The 22,406-nt window shown below is 45.3% G+C and overlaps 4 protein-coding genes across 10 annotated transcripts in view; 1 reads left to right on the plus strand and 3 right to left on the minus strand.

The window, feature by feature from the left end:
• LOC105696933 overlaps nt 1-9,062 on the minus strand; it is a 39,172-nt gene extending 30,110 nt beyond the window's left edge. For both annotated transcript variants that reach the window (XM_012419792.2, XM_012419791.2), the window contains exon 1: nt 8,993-9,062. In XM_012419792.2, coding sequence (XP_012275215.1) covers nt 8,993-9,044 — 52 coding nt within the window. In that variant the 5' untranslated portion in view covers nt 9,045-9,062. The remainder of the gene's footprint in view (nt 1-8,992) is intronic.
• A 1,319-nt stretch (nt 9,063-10,381) lies between these two features.
• LOC105696867 (exostosin-1) lies at nt 10,382-19,782 on the minus strand. 5 transcript variants are annotated; one of them, XM_012419662.1, is made up of 9 exons: nt 19,612-19,782; nt 16,372-17,425; nt 15,656-15,857; nt 15,466-15,585; nt 15,162-15,392; nt 14,667-14,933; nt 14,334-14,584; nt 13,343-14,247; nt 10,382-13,271 (listed from the first exon to the last, which is right to left on the minus strand). In XM_012419662.1, exons 2-8 carry the CDS (start codon nt 17,256-17,258, stop codon nt 14,067-14,069), a joined length of 2,139 nt encoding a protein of 712 aa, XP_012275085.1. In that variant the 5' UTR covers nt 17,259-17,425; nt 19,612-19,782; the 3' UTR covers nt 10,382-13,271; nt 13,343-14,066. The 5 variants fall into 5 exon arrangements, with proteins under 5 accessions (XP_012275085.1, XP_012275084.1, XP_012275082.1 ...); XM_012419661.1 differs by lacking the exon at nt 19,612-19,782 and adding an exon at nt 19,484-19,556; XM_012419659.1 differs by lacking the exon at nt 19,612-19,782 and adding an exon at nt 18,467-19,111.
• A 276-nt stretch (nt 19,783-20,058) lies between these two features.
• On the minus strand, nt 20,059-21,303 carry LOC105696869. 2 transcript variants are annotated; one of them, XM_012419666.2, is made up of 4 exons: nt 21,222-21,303; nt 20,780-21,118; nt 20,597-20,704; nt 20,059-20,520 (listed from the first exon to the last, which is right to left on the minus strand). In XM_012419666.2, exons 2-4 carry the CDS (start codon nt 21,112-21,114, stop codon nt 20,172-20,174), a joined length of 792 nt encoding a protein of 263 aa, XP_012275089.1. In that variant the 5' UTR covers nt 21,115-21,118; nt 21,222-21,303; the 3' UTR covers nt 20,059-20,171. The 2 variants fall into 2 exon arrangements, with proteins under 2 accessions (XP_012275089.1, XP_012275090.1); XM_012419667.2 differs by lacking the exon at nt 21,222-21,303 and having other exon boundaries at nt 20,780-21,214.
• A 98-nt stretch (nt 21,304-21,401) lies between these two features.
• LOC105696870 (cytochrome c oxidase subunit 6A1, mitochondrial) lies at nt 21,402-22,288 on the plus strand. Its single transcript, XM_012419668.2, has 3 exons — nt 21,402-21,594; nt 21,817-21,968; nt 22,058-22,288. The coding sequence occupies exons 1-3, from the start codon at nt 21,486-21,488 to the stop codon at nt 22,142-22,144; spliced, it is 348 nt and encodes a 115-aa protein (XP_012275091.1). The 5' UTR covers nt 21,402-21,485; the 3' UTR covers nt 22,145-22,288.
• Nucleotides 22,289-22,406: the final 118 nt, after the last annotated feature.

The following is a 22,406-nucleotide window of genomic DNA, read 5'->3' on the forward strand; positions in this document are numbered from 1 at the left end:
CACGGGACGCCGAAAGAAAGTATATTATGTACCCGGTTAATAATCTCTCCGCAAGTTACTTTCGCCCCGTTTTGCAATTCAAGAATGAGTAGAATTTTCGAAAGGTCGAATATTTAAGGAACTTTCTCCGACAGGTATTACGCAAGTCTATTGAGCGAGTCGAAATTAATTGAGCAGCTCATTGGTTACCAGCGTGATTACGATATCAGTAACCCGCGATTTAAATTAAATAAAGACTCGATACTCGCGACAACAGAGATGATAATAGAGACATGTTGGAGGTCGATACAAAATGAAATAACCTAAGAGGAAGCCTCAAAAAATTCAATTAATCAGATAAAGAGGTGGGAGAAGAACTTCAATGACTCCGCCATCTTAATCGACGCGGAAAATCGTTGGCCTCTGTTTATAAAAATGAATTACCGCGGTAGGCGAACGTGAAGGGCCATTTTATTTACTTTATTACTTATTCACGTCGCCTTAAGGTAGGCGGACGTAAAAGGCCGAATTTTATTTCCTAATCGAGGGCCTCGCATTCCGGAATCTCCTGGCCATGAGTCCTTTCTCACCGCGTTTAATCTGGGATCAATTAACCCGGACCTTCCCCTCCAAATAAGGACGAACGTTCAACCTTCGCTGTTCACTGAAACTCCTCGAAAATCCGGAAAAAAAAAAGAAAAAAGATACATCAAACCTGCCTGACGTCATTGAGATATTTTCGATGTGCAACGTGGGCGCCATTCTCCGGGAAAAGGACGCAAAAGTACTTCTCTACGGATCCTTCCCACCTATCTCTTAAACCGAGCTTGTAAAACGAGTCATTATCCCGTTATCGACTCTTTTCGTTTCCTTTTCCACGATCCGCATTATTATTCCGGCGAATATTGAACTCCCGTGCGCCCCGACCTCGAATTCGCGGCTCGTTTGATACCGAATTTATGGATGAAAAAAAAATGCTCGCGTAGGAATAAACAAATCAAGGAATCCAGTTAAAGAGATTAGAATTGCGGGAAAACTGTTTCCCGGGAATTTATAACAACGGACTCCGAGGGGAAATATTTGGGGAAAAGGACGAGGAGAAAATGAAGGCCAGGAAAAAAAAATGAATTATGAGTACTACACGTCCTTCTTCGTAAAAGTGCACGAGTGCTCATATCTCATTCGGCGTGTTTTCCGTTTTTCTGCCCCGTTGTTTATTACCGCCGTTGTTTATTGCACGCATGACCCGGAACTTGGGGGAATTTTTCTCCTGGTTTTATTTCCCGAAGGAAGTTTACGGTGACGACCGAACTCGGTATTTCATTTCGGTGCAATTATTCAAATGCACAAAGTTGCATCTAGAGAGTGAAAAATATGGATATAATCTAATCCATAAATTTCTTTAAAAAAAAATCAAGCCCAGAGAAAAACCCAGTGCCCCCCAAAACCCTCGTTGAAATTCCTGAATTTCCTAATAAATCCTTGAAAATAATTACCACATCGGGAATAAAGTCTCTATGTACCCTCGACAAGTGCAGATCTTCCTAAATGCATTCCATATCTTGGCTAAGATTTAAACAAACATTGTTTTTCCTGTATTTTGGAATTAACGACGCGAGCCCGAAGTGCACTCCAAGTTTATATCACCTCACTTGGTTTTTATCATTTTTATCACGGGTAATAAAATCCCATCCCGACGCTCTCCTCGTTTACTCGCGAAGGATCAAATAGGAATTTAATGTCCCTCGTCCAGGAATTGTTATCACATCCCGGGATATCATAGGGAGGCGGGATCATTTTCCGCGCGGAATTCTCCCTCGTAAAGTCTATTCCACACGACGGACATGTACGTCGCCATTACTCCCAACATCCCCGCTGAACATCTGCCTAATGCAATATAATAAGCCGTGACCAGGAGTTTACGCGATTACGTATTTAACTAACCGGTGGTTAGCCAGATAGCGCATCTCCGGGGTCGTTTAACGACTTAGCTTGCTTTTCGTTAATTAGCCACGAAGTGTTCGCGGAATCGCGAAGGACTTTTCTCCCTACACCGAGGAGACTTTTTTTTTTCCCCGCCATCTTTACTTTCCTCTTTCCCATCCGTTGGGATGGGAAAGCGGAAAGTAAATTCGACGGGAAAAAATTATTAATTATCCTATCGAGTATCGTGAGAATTATAACTTAATATTAATCTTTCCCATCCCTTTCGGGATTTTTCGTTCTTCCTCGCGTTCTACGGACATTTTGTCCTTCGGTCGATTTTCCTTCCCTTCAAATTGCAAAATGTGGCGATTGAAAAATTCTGCGCGGAAATCGTCGGACTTTGCTGAATTTATCCTGCAGATCCTGTTACGTCCGAGGGCATTCAGGATATCTTGTCGAAATCGGAGCCGAGAGGGATAATCTTCCTTGAATAAGTATGGTTTCCTTGTTCGGTGTGTAAGGAAAGGGCGCCGATCTTTGCCACGACCACCGAAGTCGATCGCGAGTGGAATGATCGATAATCTGGATAATCACCACGTAGGCCCCCAATTATCAGACCGCGATAGGATTTCAAAAGAGAGGATTACCGGCGGTGTGGAAAATCGCCTCTGGAGATCGAGGAAATTTTGCATCCTATCGAAAATAATTGTACGTCCATTTAAGAATGAATTCCGAATTTCGGAGACGTCTAGTACACAAGGAAATTTTACATCCTATCGAAAATAATTGTAGGTTCGTTTTATGAATAAATTCCGAATTTCGGAGAAGTCGAGGACTCAAGGAAATTTTACATCCTATCGAAAATAATTGTAGGTTCGTTTTATGAATAAATTCCGAATTTCGGAGAAGTCGAGGACTCGTCATGAAAATAATCATTCTCGGCGTGGTAACTCTTGTAATCGAGTTCCCGTGTGCCTTGCGATATTCCCAAGATCTTTTCCTTCTACTGGGGCACGTGCGAAAGTGGCGTAAGTTGGATTTCGCCGCAGAGGAGGGGACGAGGTGAAACCTTGTTTCTCGAGGTAAGACGATTTCGAGGTCCGCCGAGGAGGTGGACGAGTTTTCCTGGTGGGGACCTACGGACGCGACTCTCGTTTCTTTTGATCCTTTCCTCCCAACTTAAGCTCCTTTCGACAAAGATCTTCATTGAGCCATATCGGGAGAAAAAAAAGGGACAGCCAAAATACCAAAAAAATAAAAAATAAAAGAAAAATCGAACCGCCAAAAATAATTAATAATTAATATCTCAGAGAAACCTAGCGAACGGCTCCTGGCTTTCGTCGCCATCCTGCCTATCCTTCTTATTATTGGAACGTCAAAAGAGAACGAATGTCCAGAGAATAAGAAAAGAGGATTCGTTCAACGGCTGACAGCTTTCAGCTCGTCCTTTTAATGAAAATGGAATAGAGACATGCAGCAATGCCGCCATTCTCGGTAGAATCTAATTCCAGGAGGAAGGAGTCTCACGAAATTGTCAATTACTTTCCAAGTTACGCGTCCTTCCATTATTCTTATCAACCGTCTCGGAAATGTCGAGAGGTCCTATATCATAGCGTCCGGGTGAAATTAATTTAAAGGACTCACCCCGTAAGCAATTACCGATAATTATGGGCCCAGGTACAAAATGTCGCGATTCGAAATTACGCAATGTCCTTACGCGTTAGACGCGTGAACAATCCTGAGAATGCGCGATTCAACTCTGATCCCCTCTTCTCAATTAAGTTGCATAATGTCATTGTTCTCGCCGGGGGGAAGAGAATAAAAAATAAGAAATCCCCCAGAGCGGTGAACTATCAAAGTACGATAATCGGCGACGATAATCCATAAAGTAACGCTAAATCGTGCGTAAAGAAGGTTATCCACCTTGCTATGCCGCGCCCGATTTTCCGGCGAATTTTTTCCCCCCCAATTACTCGGCGATAAAATTATAATAATATCATAATAAAATGATTACAAAATTCCTGGCAAGCCATTCCGAGTCCACGCGGCCTTTCCACAGGATTTCACATCGTGCTTCGGTTTTTAGGAGCGGAAAATCAGCACTTGGTCCGACGACCAAGGTGCAGTACCTGATAACAAGGTTGCAAGATATTCTGATAACAGCCTTAAAATCGGAACGTAATAATTGATCATATCGATATCAAGGAGGGCGTTGATGGAAGGAAATCCAGGATTTCATCGGAAAGGCCTCTACATCCTTGGGACAAGGGTTCAAGGATGGGAGGCGCGAAGTGGAAGAAGAAGAAGCAGAAGAAGAGGCACAAAGGACGATGCCGAAGGAAGATAACCGATATCGACACCGTCCGAATGACCCCTCTCCTCGAAGAGCCAACAAGAAGTGCAAACGGGAAAGAAAAAACCCTCTTCAGGGTCTAAGGCCGAATGGTCCCGAGCGCACCTAGGGGAAGGAACCCTGATGACGACCCTGAAGAAGGCAATCAGCGTCTCTTTGCTCCTACCCGATTCCGAGTTTCCTCGGCAAATGCCGATTACGGGCCCTCCAAGACCAGGGGTGAAGAAGATTAGAGTTTCTGATGAACTCGGGGTCATTAACTGGCGAGATGGCCGAGGCAAGGGTCATTCCGAGAGGATCTGAAAAGAAACTAGGAACAATGGAATTGGAAAAAGGAGACTGGAATGAGATAATGGGACCGCAAAGAAAAATCCCCAGGATGGGATATAATGGAGTTGCCTGATTGCACGTCGTGCATCTCGGGAATAATCCTTATCTAAGAAATAGGGAGTGATAGACGCATGACTTCATGACCCCAGATCTTCAGGGAATAACGCCTTAACAATTGCACTCGCGTTACGGTGTGAAAATCGAGGGAATGTTGCACTGAAAAAATAAATAAAAAAAGGAACGACCGGATCAACAATAATTGTCCTGTCGGGTCCAGCGGTTCCTGGAACCAGAATTATTGCCAATCGGGTTACAAAGTACTTGGGCCATGTACACTTGGTTGCATAATTGACCATTTCCCATGCATTGTCAGGATTTTTTTTAAATACCCACCCTACTGGTTCATGCAATTTCAATCGTCGATTAAACTCGATCGCTTACCGTGGTTCCCCGGTGATTGTAACTTACCATCGTTAACAATGACAGTAATGATAGCAGCGAGGCTTGGGAACAATTTTAATAAAGACCACGCGACTTGAATTCAATTTACGAGCCTCGAGGGAACTAGTAGAGAGGAATGCGAGGAATGCCGAAATGCATCGGGGAATGTACGCTGTCGGTACTGTTAATGTTCATGGCAATGTCTGGCGGGTAATTAGGAGACTGGTATGCCGCACTGCAAACGGATTCGATCAATTTCGCGGCGAGGAAAAATTTTTTTTTAGCGAAAAAAGACACTTTTCCGCGACGTCGAGGAAATTACAGCCCCGTGGAAAACTCGAAAAGGGTCGAGTCGGAATTTTCATCCTATCACCCTGATAAGGCGTAATGGGATCTTGTCAGGCAAAGCTGTTCATGAATATTGAAAATTATTAACTCGTGGCAAATTGGCCAAGAAAATGGCCGGGGGAGTTTCGGGGAGGGAAGAATGGATTTTCGGGGGGAAAAAGTCCCCCCTCGAAATCGTAAAGCGGTTGCGCAAGGTAAAATCGTCGGAGCGTTGAAAGGTGTCATAAGAAAATAATAATAGACGTGGAGAGTACCAAGAAAAAGGGCAAATAAGTACGAAAAGAGAAAGCGATAAGGGGAATCGTGACCATTTGTCGGATGACGGTCACGGTGAATTCCCCTAGGAATATCCTAGGATACTGTTTACATCTGCAGAATGCAAAAATATTCGGCCGAGAAATTATTAAAAAGCGTAAAGAGGGTAGATAACATCCTCCGCGCATAAAAATTAAATCCCCCAGGTTTATTGTAATTTTTAGTCCTCCTCTAGTGTCATAAAAAATTCCCAGCCGTGGGGAATTCTTTGTAGAGCTGTAAGGAACTCTTGGCGGATATGTCGATACAACATGTAAGGGGAAAACAAAAAAAAAACTCCAAGAGGAATGCAACAATGACAAAGGGGTGCGACATCGGAGTCGATCGAGCTCCAGATAGAGAGTGCCTTCGATTCTCGCGATTCCCGAGGATAAGCCTTGCGAAATGAAAATAAAACCACCGACAATACAAAGGAGGGACAATATACCGACTGGCCAAGGTAAAAGAACAAGAATAAAAATACGGAGGGAGAAAAAAAAATTACAAGATATCCTGGGAAAATTAAAATGCAGGGCGCACGATCTAAGAGGCAGATCAAGAAAATAATCTAAAAATCATTTAGTAACAACCCCCACCCGCTCCTAAATTTTCGAAAGCCTTCCTAGCTTCCTTATGTCTCTATAAAAAAATTGCAAAAGAACCGTGAAAAATTCTGTAATCGAAAAAAAAATTCGCGGAGAGTCGGGAAGGGTAAGGCGTGAAATGGCGAGCATGAGAGAATAACCAAAAATAATCTAAAAATCATTTAAAAACAATTTCCACCCGCCCATAAATTTTCGAAAGCCTTCCCCGTGTCCTTGTGTGTCTATAAAAAAATTGCAAAAGAATCGTGAAAAATTCTATAATCGAAAAAAAAAAATCGCGGAGAGTCGGGAAGGGTAAGGCGTGAAATGGCGAGTATGAGAGAGGAGGGGCCGTCATAGCTGGAGGGCAGAGACCCATGCGTTAACTCGAAATGATAACGTCGACCACGACCCCCTCGAGGGGCTTTATGCCCCGTCGGAGCGCGAAGGGACAAATTATCTCCCCGTCGATAAATTAACCCGGACGGCTCGACGGATTATCGTCGCACTTGGCGCGAGACTCTGCACCCGCCGGCCACACCTGACCAAGAGAGAGAGGCGGAGAAACAGGATCTGGTTCCGCGAGGCCGGAGGATTTGAATACTCGTTACACGGACCGAGCACGAGGCCCGAAGGAGCTCGTTGCGTCAAGATTTCGTAAAAAGGCTCCTTTCCACGGAAACCCACTCACTGCAAAACGGGCGGCGTGCCCATGGGCACGGATTGGTCCGACAATGCCCTAAAGGTCCTGGAGACGTCATATGAATTTTCTCCCTACTTTTCAATGATTAATAAAAATAATTGAAGAGGACTCCCTCATAGAAATATCGTGAAAAGGCTCTTTTTTTTTTTTTTTTTTTGCGGAAATCCACCCATCGCGAAAAGGGCGGTGTGCCCATGGGCCCATCCGACAATAAGCCCTAGGGGTCCTGGAGACGACATATCTAATTTTTTTTCTACTTATCACTGATAAGAAAAATTTTTTTTCAGGAACTGAGGGAGGATTTTGCAGGCATATCCTATAATTTTTAGGTCCATGGGAAGAAGGACCAGGTTCCTTGCATGGGCGATGGGCACCCAGGGGCACTTGAGCTAATTTCCGCGTGTGCCAGTTATCCAGTCTACCGAGTGTTACGTAAACCGATATTTTCGCCGACATTTACTCGGGGCACCCGAGTTACCGGTAACTGGCAAAAGGAATAAAGGAAAAGGAACGGAAGATCGATCATGGCGTCCCGTGAGCACCGAGAAGCCACCTGCAAATCTCCCGACCCCCTGCACATGTTCTTTCTTTCCGCCTTGAATTTTAATGTTTCCTCTCTCGAGAGAGAGATCAATAGTCGCCACTTTGTAATTAGCATCACGGAGATCGCCGGCATCGTTAGGGTAATTGGCTCGCTGAGTGAAAAGAGCAAAATGGCCGCTCGGTGAAATTTCTAAAATCGAACCGCGGCTCGATTTTTAAGCCGGTCCCCCCGTTACAGCCATAAATCTCCGTCAGGGTAAAACATATCTCGATAAAAACAATCTCGAGGCCATCGACCCATCGCGAGGAAGAACTTCACTTCCGCTTTCATTTGGAATATCTCCCTCGCCGAAAGAGGCGCAGGAAAGAAATTCAAAAGAGAGGCCCACCCGTTTCTTGCCTAAGTAAAAACCTCCCTCGTTAATACGTGCCGACACGATTCGACGAAAATAATTAATTTAATAAATGTCACGACTTGATAAGTGCCGTCTAATGGCTGCACGACTGCAACATTGTTTCCGGTGGGTCGACGACCATTAATATCGGGACCATGAAGACATATCGATTATGATGACCGTGCCAAAAGTCATTGACAGCTTTGAAATGTGTGAAGAAAAAAAATAAATGCGTAAAAAAAAATATGGGGAAAAAAGGGTGTATAAAAAAAATTCCTAGACCACGATCCCTCCGAGATGACGTCAACTCCATATAAGAGATCCTCTCTGAGAGCACCTGACATTATATCTCTCGACCAGAGAGAGACCTCTCTTCTCGCAATTCCCACATTCACCAGGGCGCGGAAAGGTCGAGTCGTCGAAACTAAAAGTCGTCCTGGCAGTGGCGACCGAAAGGCGAAACCGCGGTTTCGGGGGAAAAAAAAAATAAAAAAGAGAAAAAAGAAATTCCAACAGGACCAAACAAAGCGATTCACCCTGATTTGTTCCTGATCCTGCGATCGACAAAAGCTAGATTTCGCCGGCAATCGGCCCGACCAGCTCTCTCCTCTCCGTTTCGAAAAGGCGGTCGATCGGCTCGGACGAGAGAGCCCGACCGAGTAGAGAATATTAAGTGAAATGAAATAAAATAGAAGCCCTCCGCCACCCTCGAAGGATATCTCAAAATTGAAGGAAGAAGCACAGAGATCCCCCGAAAATTCAAGTCGACGGAAAAAGTCTCTCAACCCTCCCTCTGCCCGACCCCCCGAAACGTATCCCAATAAAAGTAGCATCGCTCCCACGCATTGAAATCCCTCAGAAATCTCCCGTCGAAGTCCGACATTCCCCATCGTAAAAAAATTCCCAAGTCCTTGTATAAATAAAAAAAAATTAACATCCCAGAAGAAGAGATTCGTCGGAAGTGCATCCCGCTTTAAATCCCGAGCAAGTGCACCGCTCTTGGGTACATCTTGAAATATAAAAAAAAAAAAAAAGGAACCAGAGCAAAATAAATGATAAAAATCGCGGTACTTAAATCTGAATATAATTCACTGACCGGTCCTGGCGACGACGGCCAGCAGAAGAAGGACTCCGCTGACGATCATCATGACTCTGTCGTAGCAGCTCTCTCCGTCCGATGACTTCGATTTCCTATCTCAGGTCGCTCTCGTCGCCGTCGTCCCCTGGCGTCGAGTTGGAGGTCGCAGCGACCGGTCTCATGCGAGTAGGCACCCCGAAAGCTTCCCAGCGATCTTGGCTTAGGTAGGGGTCGAAGGACCTGGGGCCTCCTGGCAGCGGGTGCCCCCGATCAGCTGATCGCGAATTCGGCCGCAGCGGAGTGCACGCAGCAGCCTCCGGTATGCCGTTCAGAGAGCCGTCCACGTCGCAAAACGTACACTACGGTCACGAGGAGAGAAAGGCGACTGGGTACGCGAGGCGTGCTCGATACCTCCTGTCTTCATGGCATGGTCACCTTTCTAGCAAACCCGCCAACAAAGAAGGGAGTGTTAACTATACGGCCAGTACGGTTGAGTTTTCCACCACCATCGGGTCCTACGGTGGAGGGGAACTTGGTCCGGTACCTAGATCTTGCTATCCCTGATGTTATTTGGGTCCTTCGCATAAGTACCTTGATACATTTGCTGTTGTTATCTGGGTCCTGCACAGGAGTCGCTGGTACCATGGTCTCGGTACACTTGCCGATGTTATATGGATCCTTTGCAGGAGTCGCTGGTACTTGACATCCTTGCTACTGCTGTTTGGATTCTGTACAGAAGTCGTCGGTATCCGATATCCTTACTCCTGGTGCCTTGATCCCTGCGTCGCTTTTTCTTGCTGGTACCTGAGCTCTGGTACCGTTCTTGGTTAACGCCATTGCTGGTACCGTTCTTGGTTAACGCCATTGCTGGTACCGTTCATAGTTAACCCCATTGCTGGTACCGTTCTTAATTACCGCCACTGCGGTACCGTTCCCAGTTAACGCCATTGCTGGTACCGTTCTTAATTACCGCCACTGCTGGTACCGTTCTCAGTTACCGCCGGAAGGGTGAAGGGCTTTTCGAGGGGACCCAAAACGGGAGACCTCGAAAAACCACGGCTAATTAACTCCCAGGAATGACAGGCACTAACGGGAATTGAATTGGAATTGGAATCGAAAGTGAGTCCGATCCGCTTCTACGGTGGATCGGAATTTACAAAACGACCACTACCATGTGATACCGGTTACGTGACAAAATTTGCGCCACCGGTGCGCCGCTTCCACCTCCAATCTCCCTCCACCATACCGAACTTAACCCTCCGGATTTAATATTTCCAAGTCCATAGAAAAATGGATCCACCTTGAAACCTGAACGTTACCACTATCCACGACCAACCCGTCCACATAACTTCGAGGACTCTTAATAAAATTAAATCTTTATCAATCTGGTTCGCAGATTCCCACTCAAAGGATTCAGATCAATTTATATAAAATCCCTTGATTGGAGGTAAACATTTTATACGCTACGGTAAGAAAAAAAAAGAAAAACCACTTCAGACGCTTTCCCACGCAACGAGGGCCGGTCTCTCTCGATTCATAATTAAGGCGCATCTTGTCTGCCTCATTTCCACCGTCCAGTCCTTAATGATATCCTTTTCTCATTTTAGAAGCCGCCGATATTGGCCTCGTCATCGCTCATGGGAACCAGAGTCCCAGGCATTGTAAAAGGATATCCTGCAAAGGGATCCCGAGAGCTCGCTCTTTCTTGCGGCCCGATAGATTCGTTCCTGTTACCGGCCCGAGTTGTTCGCGTTACCACGTGTATTACGTGCTAAGTATTAACCTTTCTTTTCACCTTGATCACACGAATACCTGGCCGGCGCTCGCCGTCTCTGCGAGGGGAATGCGAGAGAAGTGATATTTTCGATTTTCTCACAGGAATCCAGGATATGCCGTTACGACACCTCGTCATTAATCTATCTGCCGGAGTAATCAATGAATTGCCAAAGAATAGCGCCGTACAATCGTCCCCAATATTTACGTAATCGCTCGTTACCGTGCCCCGACTCTAACGCGGATGTTACACTTCCCGGTCAGATGTTGCGCAGATGCTTTCAAACGAAATGGGCTCTATCGGCTGCACCTAGATCGCAGTATGCATCTGCAAATGCAGATCGGATGTTCCCATAATGAGGATTACCGACTTAAATCTAAAGAGCGACTTAAGGGGAGGCGAAAGACCGCCAACCGATGTACACAAGATGTACCGAGTCGCTGAGACCTCCCGTGAAATTTACATTTCTTTTCCTTCTCAATTTTCCTCCATACATTTTTGTAAGAAAATTACATTTCATCGGTGTAGGTACCTTCCTTGCGGCCTTTATGATCAGGCTTTAAATTTTTATGCGATTTGGTACCACCGGTTAGGAGAAAAGTTACACGATAGAACCCACGGACGCCACTTTCGCATCCCCTTAAGACTATATTCCGGGAGTGCCTTCTGGCTACATAAAATGGCAAGACATTTCCCCGTCTGCTCTGTATTAGTTTCCTATCAGTTTCTCATATCCATTGTGATTCCCTTTCTGGCCGCTTAAGCGTTACAATTGCAAGTCTTACCGCTTAATAGCGGCCATTAGGCACCTCGGTAGAAAGGTCAGAAACCGATTAATTGGTCTATTCATTATTGGTAATGACGTTCCGATTAGTAGACCGTTCATTATTGCTCGGTAGGCAGCAATCTGGACATTCCGCTGTTCATTCTTATTTGCGATAGTGCCTTTTTATCGCTTTATATTAAATTCCGCCTTAAGCGGCCATTTAACCGGGAAACCGTTTAAGAATCTTATTAAAAAGAAATTAAGAGCGCAAGACGTAACATACAGAGTATTACGTTAACAATGTTAATAAATTGGAGAGTAACGAGAGTATAAGCAACGATCGCCCGAGCTCCAGAAAAATGGAAGATTGTTCGCCGCCACCTTTCCATATTCTTCCAATTTTCTTAATGGTGGCGCAGACTTCAAGAAGGGGTTTTTGATAACGCACGCAAGTTATAGATAAGGACGATTGGTCTTTCGTTATCCAGCTAACCGGCAACGCTCGTTTTACTGTATTTGTATATCTGCGGCTGCAATGGCGAACAGAATAAGAGACCACTTTGCGGTCTCCGTCTGTCAACCGCAGATATAATGAGCGTCCACCAAAAACAAGCATCGATAGTTTCTTCTTTACCTCGTGCCTTCGGAAAATCGCAAGCGGCCGGTAACACGAGGAATTTCATAATCCTCGATTTCATAATTTCGCTAAAAGAATGTCAATAACGGCAATCTTGCTTTCATTTCTGGGCCGTCCATTATTTAACAACGCCAGGATCACTAAGCGGCGTTAAATTCCCCATGACAAATTAAAAAGGAAAAATCCCTTACGTCGATTTCATACTCTCAAAAAATCACATCTCGCGGACACCGGTTCCATGCCTCCGCGAGATGAGGACAGGATGAAAGAAAAAAATGAAAACTAGAAGAAGACCCCAAAAGGGTAGTCTTTGCGGCGAGGGGGTATTCCCCCAGGAAATCATTTTAACGCTTAAAGTGATATGGAAATCAGTTGGAAATCCTAAGCAGACATCACTGCATTGAGTTTCACCAGTTACGCAGTCGGATTATTTATTGTATGAAATCGGACAATCGGCTCAGAAAGATGGAAATGATTTTCCCTGATTTCCAAGTGAAATGGCCCCTCGGTTGCGGACAGAAATCGGTTCCTTCCGCAAAGGAGGCTGCCTTGAGTATCCCCGAGCAGAGTAGACAAGTCTGTCCGGGAGTGGATAGAAAAACGTAATAAACCCGGTCACAAGAGCGGCTACGGTTCTTGTGAAACAATTGGCTGCACATTCGTGGGCACGTATACGTCCCGCTAACGAAGTGGCGGTGTAGCAATCACCGGGACAGAACATATCGTAACTATAACGAAACGATTCCCGGACAGACTCGGATCCGCCTCCGCTCGCCTGGCAATAATAATCGCCGACCCTGAAAGCCAGCTATCCCTGTCTTATCGTGGTAGATCGAGCTGGGGTCCCAGGAACCATGATGGAAGAAAAGGCGATACTTCTTGCGTGGCTTTCACAAGAGACGCCGAGTCCCTGCGGCGTGGGACGAGACCTGGCCAGCGAAAACGTGGCTCCTGGTACCCCATACCTCGATTACAATTTTACAACAATCGCGAAAAGACCCCTCCAAGAAGGACTCTTCAGGGTCTCCCTCGCGGCGTCTTCCGGCACAGCTTCCAAAAAATGGCGTCTTCGGCTCCTTCTTTAAGGCGATCAGCTGGTCCCCGCTCTTCCTCTTCTTCCCTGGAAACGCAAAGATCTGATTATCGAGCCTCCCACAATTTCGCCACCCCTTAAGAGTTCTTTATCTCTACCTTTCTTCGCCTCTCCGCGGGACCGGAACTTCCTGCGAGTCCGCCTCTAAATGCGTTAATTATCCAGTTCTATACCGAGACCCTATCTGGAGATAAGACCTGAGATGATTACAGAGCGGAGGTACCGAACGGCGCGGTCTGTCAAATAATTTTGCATTTATTAATACCTATGAAACGACGTTTATGTACAGAAATCTCACGTGTCACGGCGGACTCGTCGGTCGACGGAGAGCAACCTCGGTTCCCCAAGAACCCGGGTAATACACAGATTCCTAGAGACAAGCGATTGCCCTAAATTTCTACAATTTGTACAGTCACAGATCGAGTAAATCGAGATATCCCCTCGGACAAGACGAATCGATACAAACGCGTTACACTTGCGACCTACCCTACCACGAGTCCTTAAAAACATTTTAAAAAGCCTTTAAAATTTATTTTAAAAACCTGTCATGAGAGTACACCGGTCGACGTAAATATACATATATATTTTTTATATATATATATTTATATAATAGTGTATAAAACAATGCGATAGAATCTCGCGAAAAAATATCTCTCCATATCCGCCAGCGATTGTGACAATAGCCTCTATCCTCTCCGCGATCAAACGATCCTCGACAATGATCCTAATAACTGAAGGGCAGATCGCCGATCCTCGAATTTACCATATCTCCGTTCGCGCCTTAATCGTTAAATAATCGCTAATAAAATATTGTATACAATCCTAATTGCTAACTAATTCAATTTGCCTATACTTCTTCCGTAGATTGCTCACGGGATCCTTGAACAGAACCGGGTCCAGTCTCAGGTTTGATCGCAACAGAGGCATGTAGCCGAAAACGGCGACGAAGGTGTTCATGCAGGTCTGCCGCTGAACGAAATGATCCGGATCGTTCCAGGGAGATCTGGATAAAAGATAAGATCCCCATTAGACGGTGGAATTGAAAAGAAGTTAACAAGCCGAAGGTAAACTCCTTATTCAGGGTCCTACCTAATTCCAGCCACGGAGGTGTCCTTGTAGAGCTTTCTCTGGGTCACCTTGATGGGGGGTCGGCGAGTGACATGGCTCACCAGGAAATTCATAAGTATGTCCTCGCAGTTCTGCGACTGCTCGACCGTCTTATGAAGGGTCGAGCTGAGTAATTCGGTGTAAAGGGTGTTGTAATAGCGATGATAAAAGGCGGCCCCAGTAAGGACGATGCTATAGTCGTTCGTCCACTTGCTGGTGTAGCCCCAGGATCGCTGTAACGATAGGAAAGGTTGATCGGACCCCTCCATAAGTCACGATAGTCTACCAAAAATAACAGGTGCCATCGGCAAGTACCTTCGAGTCGTCCCAATAATGAGACCTAGCAGGATACCCGACAATTCGGTCGGGAAAGGAGCGCCAGACGGTGAAGGCAAAGTCGATCTCGTCGGTGTTCAAGGTGGCGTCCTCGTCTAACGATAAAATGGCACTAGTTTTGATTAGAGGATGGGGATAGAAACGATGAGAGATCCCCTCGGCAGCGATAACGTGGATCGACGCCTTGATTCCCTGCCATCGAGGCCTCCTTGGTAGCGGAATGTCCGAGTTCCACATTAAGATTATCTGAAAGTAGAAGTCAATTTGCTAACGACCTTGATTACCGGGCTTATCAGGGGTTTATCCGCACCGACCGAAGGGAGGGGTTCTACTCTCGTCGGTAAAACAGGGAAACGCCTGGCAACGGACGCCGTTCCGCGTCTGTATACGGAACGAGTGCGAGTAAATAAAGATGCGGAAAAATGGGAGCTTAGAAAAACCCCTCGTAGATAGCGCCCATGTGTTCTCTCTCACCTTATCTAAATATTTACTCTTGGCGAGGCTCCTTAGGAGGCGATAGAGCACGGCGGTGGAGCCCAACTGCGAGTAGATGATCGCCGTGAACGCGTTTCCAGGATTACCGTTGGTGAACGGCAATTCCTGCTGACTGTCCGCGAACTGCGGCAAGATCACCAGGGCCCCAGGATTCGTGTTCCAAACGATGCCCTCCCGCCTCCCTTCCCGAGGGATCCGTTCGCGAATGTTCTGACAAAATATTGGACGGTCAAAACGGATAGATACAATTATTTAAAAATATCTAGCGAAAGGAAGGGCTCACCTCGAATACTGTGAATATGATTTTCTCAATCGAAGAGAAGTATCGCTCCCACAGGAATTGCGTCTGCTGCCGTAACTTCAGGATCCTCGTGTCAGGAACCGACCTTACGATGTCTGGGATCTGGAAATTAGGAAAGAGTTTAAGCACGGGTTGGACGTCTTCGGGACCGATTACACGTAAAGGGACTGACTTGGAGCAAAAGCCTTTCGTCCGAGAATATCACCGCTTGTTTCCAGTCGATGCGTTCGTGAAATGGAAGAGCCCATCCGTTACTTAGGATGACTGGTATGCACCCAGCACGTAATGCCTCCAGGAACCTAAAGCTGCCGAGTCTTCGTCCTCGTGGGACCAGACAGAACGTCGAGTTCATCAGCAAAATTTCGTAGTCGTACCTGGAAAACAAACCAGTCGCATGAACGATCTCTCCATTAAATTACAACAAATAAATATAATTTAGCGAAAATAGGTAGATTGATAAGTAAATAGAAACGCGACAAAATCTCGACGCTCGCCGCAACAGGTGGACGGTACGCCACCAAGAGAGGATATAATTAACCCACGTATCGACCATCCCCATACGGCGGCATGGCAAACTTTTTCTAACGCCGTTCATTATTTTTACCCTAGCCAAGGTTATCGTTAACACCTTATCGATATCGGTTTTCTCAAGCGGAAGCATTAACGGGACGAGCGCCGAGCCCCGTCTATATTAAATAAAAGGTGTTGGCCCTTCTTCTCTTCTACCAGAGGCGCAATGAATTAGATACGTAAGGGCTAAATTCCCGTAACCGGTCACGCGACAATGGGTCAAACGGTGGGCGAAACTCCACGTGATGATCATCCAGGAGGGTTGCTCGTGATCATCAGAGGGAAGGGCTTGACCTGGACATCACCCAGGACACTCACGTGTCGTACTCCTGGTTGTCCTGCTGGCAGTGTTCGTCCTGGAACTCCCTCCAGGCCTTGCCGTGTCGGCAGGTGGTGACGAAGACGAGGTCCTTCCCGTTGTGCAGGTGATACAACGCGTTCCTGGTCTCGGACCCGATGCCGTGTACGTATCTCTTCCCCTTGAAGGCCGCGACGTACTTCTTGTTGTTCGGGAAATTATTCTCGGGCGCCTGGCCGGGTTCGCCGCCCCTCTCGGGGTGTTGCTTCCCGAAGAGGGGGATGGAAACGTCGAAGTTCGGCCTGAGCTTGAAGACGGACATGCTCGCCTTGGCGAGCATAGCGTAGCCCAGGTCGAAGGCCAGGGCCTCCTCCGCGTAATCCGGCCAGGTCCCGGAATAAAGGTTGAAGACCAGGTGGTTCCTGCCGTTGTTCCAGTGGGGCAGACGCAGCAGCTTCGAGGGCAGGTTGTGAACGAACTCGGCGGAGAGCGGGTCCCTGTCCAGGGTATCCAGGGCCAGCACGAGGATGCACGCCCGGGCGGGGTCGGAGGTGTAGTATCTCGACTCGGTGATCACGTTGAGTATCTTCTGGTAGAGCGGGCTGATCGCGTCCTCGACCGGATACACGTAAACCGTGAATCCCTGTTTACACCTGGCAAAGTCGAAGCAGGTCTCCATGCGGCATTGCCTGCCGTTCCGGGGCGACCCCGCGCCCTGGCGGACGCTCGTCCTCGGCTCCTCCTCGAGGAACTCCTCCCTCGGCTCGACGTATGAGGGCAGTCGCTCCTGGAGTAGCCGCTTCTTTCCCGTCCACTTCTCGCTTTTTAACCGGTAACCGCCGAAGTAGCAGTAGCCCAGGAACGCGCAGGTCACGAACAGCAGCAGGTACCGCTTCTTGGCCTGCATCCTCGCTAACGAGCACCGCCTCCGCGCTCATGCATCCCCTCCGGACTCTCCAGGACAGCTTCCACCTGGACTGGCCATCTCCCCGGCCTCAGGGCAGCGAGAACTCACCCTTCCTCGACGACGACGACCCGTTACGACGCTGCCGGCTCCATCGCCCGATGACGTTCCTGCAACAAGGGACTCTCTTACTTATGCGGAACTCTATGACCGATCGCGCCATATCGCCGCCCAGGGACGGACGTCGCGGGTTCCTTTTCGCGGGTTCTCCGCCTTTTCGATCCAAACAAAAAGACACTTCGCTCTATTTCGGGCCAGGACCAGATGCTGGCCATGGACTCTACCACTCCGATGCTGGGGATACCCATTCGGAAGGGTTCGGGGCAATCAGGGATACGATAGGTGCCACGTTGGGTTTTAAACACCCTCTTCCTTTTCTTGGGATACGTCTAATGTCTGTTGACGGACTCCTCTTCGTATTCTATTTTTAAGTTCTGTACTAGGGAAAAATAATCAAAGCCCGTGAGGAAATAACACAACTGTCGGTTCAGCATTTTTTATCGAGCTTTGGTTTGGTCGGGTTCAATGTGTAATGCAAGTTCTTATCGTGGTCACTTGTAATCGCGATGCTACGTCACTGGATTTATCCGGGCAGTTGCACGGTTCGCTCTTGTACTCCTGGTCGCGATATCTCGAGGACTGCTCGAGTGCTCCATCGCAGGTTCTTGAAATTATCTCTCGATCCTCTTCAGGGGTACAAAAAAAGTACATGCAATTCGGTCTACGAGTGGGGAGATAAGCTCGAGGTATTACACAATCTGTAAATCACAGTGGATTTCAATTATAGAACCGAATGACAAATTTCTCTATTAGTTAAATTAATTTGATCGATTTCTTAATAAAAGACATACTGCCCTTTGTTTTAAAAAGTGTCAAGAAAACATAAAGCCATGGGATTTAAAATTACATACCAAAAATAAATTATTATACTATTTGGAAATCGTATAGCAGGTGCTCTGTTCGGTTACTAGAAATGTAAAAATGTTCAATAAAAAAAACTAAGGAAGAATTTTATCAAATGGAGTAACGAACAACCCATAGTAGTACTACCCACTTTTGATAAGGGACCGTCAGAGAAGAAGGCGTGCAAAAGATAAGGAATTGCACACAATAGCAGAAAAAATTCATTCTATGGCTGAGAAGGAGCATACCTCGGAGTAAATTGAAGACAGCTCAGCACTTCCTGAATGAAGTGCAAGGATAGCATATCTTTCGACTCGATCTGCTCGTACATGATGCCGCCAAGTCCTGGCTACGTGGTACCGTCCGCATCGTATGCAGAGACAGGAGTCGTCTGGTAACTTAGTAATCTCCCTGATATAAAATCTATCTTCGAGTATTGCTTCAGTCAAGTCGTAACATCTATCACGATCTTAAAGCTAGTTGATAGTATTGCATTGAAATGTAAGAGCGGGGAACTAGCATTGGTTGCCTGATTGGTATAAGAACTAGGACTGATTTGGTTGACTACCAAATGGTCTTTGGCGAAGCGACGGTCATGTCAGGGATTCACCTATCGCACTTAACGCGCTGATACTGGCGACGAGTCATTTTGATTAACTCAAGAAACCGAAGTGCGAAATCATCGGACCGCGCGGCGAAACTTTGAGGTTAGTCGCGACGACAAGCGGACGCCTTCTTGCCGGCAGCATCACGGAAGCGCGCATTTTCCCCCTGAATCGCCTCGCACTCGCGAAATCGATGGAAAAACGCCTCCTCCGAGCGCGAAATCATTGCACGCACCGTATCAAATAATTGGCTTTTTAAATGCAGAACGGCAAGGAGAGATGAGTTGGGAGATTGCTCACGGGCAGGGTCGCGCGATCGCATCCTGTGCTGCCCTCTGGTTTCGTACGTTAGCTATCACCATTTTTTGCCCCCTATTTGCGAATAAAATAAATAAGGTAAGGAAAGAGTAAAGTCAAAGAGGGCGCCACGAGTATTCTTCCCATACCATCAAAAGCCGCATGGTATTACCATCACGAGTACGTGATACCAACGGCGACTGGTAGATGGCACCGCCATCCCGAGTGCGCGAGCCCCTACCAGAAATTGACATAATTTTTAAATATTTCTTCGTAGTACTACAAGTGTATCCTGCTAATTTTTAATAGATATGATATTTAAGTTATAGAGTTACCAATAAATGTGCACGATTGTGAACTTACTAATTTGAGAACGGAGGAATATGTTTCGCTGTTTCCTTTAAGTGATATCCTTACTCTTCGAACGACACTGTACCTACTGAAATGGAAAATGTCTTTCCAAAGCTGGTTAGATATTAAAAAATTTGTACCTTGACCAGCGAGACCTTCTGTTGTATTCAGATATAATGAACATAGAAACACATTCGTTATACCTATGCAGACATCCATTCGTTTTTTGCCATCCTCACTCTCGTGGAGTTTGCACCCTTTCCATCTAATTCCTTGCACAATAATTCTAGGCAATAACAACTTCATAATGACTTGGCAAACTTATGCAGCGATGACTAAATATCGGTCCTAGGCACATATTCCAGGTGCTTGACATAGAATTCTTGCGAGGATAGCAGTTAACTTTTGCCACTCACTATTAATATCTATTTATAAACTCTGAATAACTTCAAACCTAATTTTACATAACTTAGTACTTTCCATGGATAATATTACAAAAATTTCATTTTAATGAAATGGAAATCACATTTCAGACTATATTGTCCTTTTGTAAATCCATTACATTAGTAAATTTGAACAATTAGATGTAATGCAAAATATTACTTTATATTGTTATATAGACGAACATAAATAACTTATGATATATAAGAAACTTCTAAGTACAAAACAATATTTTCTAGACTATGTATATTCAAACTCGTTATTCCTCAAAATTAGATTTGTCTTTGGTGTCCTCTTCCTCGGTGTTGAAGCTCTCGCTTTCTTCGTTACTTTCTGAACTAGCGTTAATTTCATTACTTTCTGAACTAGTGTTAATGTCATCACTTTGCAAGATATTTGTGTCAGTACTGCCTGCAGAGAACTTTGGTCCATCCAATAATTTGTCACCGTCCCAAATCTTTAATTTAGTCGATCGTTTCCCACGCTTATTCCTCTTTCTATTGTCAGCCTGTATTTCAATTACGTTACCTCTAACAACGGGCCATTCTCGTTGTTTCTGTAAATATTCCATCGCCACTATGGGATCTTCCATTTTGATGAATGCGGCTCTACAATTAATTTTGAAAATAGTACAGAAGAGCTACAAATTATCATTACTATGTACATTTTATTAATAATAATTACCTTGTGTTTCTGCCGCTTGCGCTTAGCATAGAAACTGACGTACTCCCAGGGAATGCTCCCATAATTTCCTGCCGTTTAGTCCCCAACTTTATATTTGTTAGAAACAACCTGAAATTAAGTAACAGAAACGACTTAAAATAAATCTCTACTTTTACATACTAATTTTATTTAAAGTCAACTTACACTTTCGATCGTTTTACTTCTGGCTCAGGTTTAGGAATGACAATTTTTTTCTTCGGTATGTTTATTAATTCGGCATGTTTTGCCTTTGGCGTCGTCACAATGATAGGCTTCCCGTCAACGGTTTTACTTTTCACTAGCTTCATGTTTTTGATTTTGTCCTCAAATGTCGGGAATACAATGTAACAATCTCTGGCGGAATGTCGCTTCAGCCTGACCTTATAGTCACCAACAAATAATTCCCTGATTTCTTGTTCATTTCGAATAGTGCGTGGCAAACGAACGTAAAGTGATCTCCTACGCTCCTCTGCATCTCTATGTACAGGTTTCTTCATCATCTTTCTGAACAAACGGGAATTGAAAATACCAGATTAATTGAAAGTTCAAACAGATAACAGTTCCTTTAACACAAATATACAACTTAACAGAAAAATTCGAAAAGCACCTTGCAAACGTGTCGACAAATACCAGGAATATCAGGTTCTGCTACTTTCTGATGTCATGTAGATTGGAATTCTTAAGGAAAATGTGTGGCTACTGAATTAACGGAAGTGGCGCCATCTTTGGATGGAATCGATGCAATGAGTTTCAGTAGTCTCGCCTTTTCGTAGCGACATAACCTTCTAATCCCAGCTGAACCCGTGACTGTTAATTCGAGAAGAAGTCGAGATCCCAGATTTCTACCTAGAGTTCGGTAAAATTAGGAAAAATGATTCGTCCGCTTTCGTTGCTTCGGACAACCGTCCGCAAATATTCAACACCACCGCCAGGATTCAAGAAAACCGTTTATGAGGCTGTGGGAATGCCTGAACCCAACCGTGAGTTTGATTTCGATACTGAATTAAATGCATCCAGAGTACGTTCGAGCACCATGCAAAACTACGCATTAATTCTACCATTCGAAAATCTGTCATTTGTTTCATTTCTACCTCATGTATTTTTGTTTCTCAGTTAATAACAATACCGTTTAACACAAGTACGGATCCTTTTAAAAATTCCTCCCTTTTTACACGGGAATTATGTAACGCGTTTTCTTCCAGCAAAACTGGTTACGCTTTGGAAGGGACTAACGTTCTTCGTAGCCGGGCCAGCATTGGTACTTGTAATGATCAATGCGTACATGGAAGAAAAGAAAGAGCATGGAAAGAGACCTGAATTTATTCCATACGAACACTTAAGGATTCGAAACAAAGTACGTAGTATTCATATTTCGCAGGGAGATCACGATACATTTTCATATTTGGCGATCTAAACTTTCTATCACATGTTCTTCTTATGCAGCCTTTCCCATGGGGTGATGGAAATCACACTCTCTTCCATAATCCCAAAATGAATGCTCTGCCTACTGGTTATGAAGAAGACTTGTAAGACACGTGGTTTTCAAATAGTCACTACAACATTATCGGTTGTAGTAGCAGCCTCTGTAACCATTGTCAATCTACACAAAAGCCTGTACATTATTTATAACTATAAGGAAATAAATCTGGTCATAAAATAAATTCAGTTGTGTGACACCATCCGTATGTTTTTAAAACTTGCAAAAATGCATTCCAGGTTCTTGTTCTACTTTTTGTCATTTAAATATATGAATTACAAGGCACCAGTTCTTAACTGAGTTATGTTATGGGAA

Source organism: Orussus abietinus, unplaced genomic scaffold, assembly GCF_000612105.2.
Source record: "Orussus abietinus isolate OABI.00-Male unplaced genomic scaffold, Oabi_2.0 scaffold16, whole genome shotgun sequence".
NCBI lineage: Eukaryota > Metazoa > Arthropoda > Insecta > Hymenoptera > Orussidae > Orussus > Orussus abietinus.

What these genes read in the sequence shown, in the direction of transcription:
- LOC105696867 (XM_012419662.1), bottom strand. Translation starts at nt 17,258, where the DNA reads ATGCAGGCCAAGAAGCGGTACCTGCTGCTGTTCGTGACCTGCGCGTTC. An exon ending in ACGAAAGGCTTTTGCTCCAA is followed by an intron (nt 15,586 to 15,655) that starts GTCAGTCCCTTT and finishes CCTAATTTCCAG; the next exon opens with ATCCCAGACATCGTAAGGTC. An exon ending in ATTATTGGGACGACTCGAAG is followed by an intron (nt 14,585 to 14,666) that starts GTACTTGCCGAT and finishes CTATCGTTACAG; the next exon opens with CGATCCTGGGGCTACACCAG.
- LOC105696869 (XM_012419666.2), bottom strand. Translation starts at nt 21,114, where the DNA reads ATGATGAAGAAACCTGTACATAGAGATGCAGAGGAGCGTAGGAGATCA. An exon ending in GAAGTAAAACGATCGAAAGT is followed by an intron (nt 20,705 to 20,779) that starts GTAAGTTGACTT and finishes ACTTAATTTCAG; the next exon opens with GTTGTTTCTAACAAATATAA. An exon ending in GCAAGCGGCAGAAACACAAG is followed by an intron (nt 20,521 to 20,596) that starts GTAATTATTATT and finishes AATTAATTGTAG; the next exon opens with AGCCGCATTCATCAAAATGG.
- LOC105696870 (XM_012419668.2), top strand. Translation starts at nt 21,486, where the DNA reads ATGATTCGTCCGCTTTCGTTGCTTCGGACAACCGTCCGCAAATATTCA. An exon ending in GGGAATGCCTGAACCCAACC is followed by an intron (nt 21,595 to 21,816) that starts GTGAGTTTGATT and finishes GTTTTCTTCCAG; the next exon opens with CAAAACTGGTTACGCTTTGG. An exon ending in ACTTAAGGATTCGAAACAAA is followed by an intron (nt 21,969 to 22,057) that starts GTACGTAGTATT and finishes CTTCTTATGCAG; the next exon opens with CCTTTCCCATGGGGTGATGG.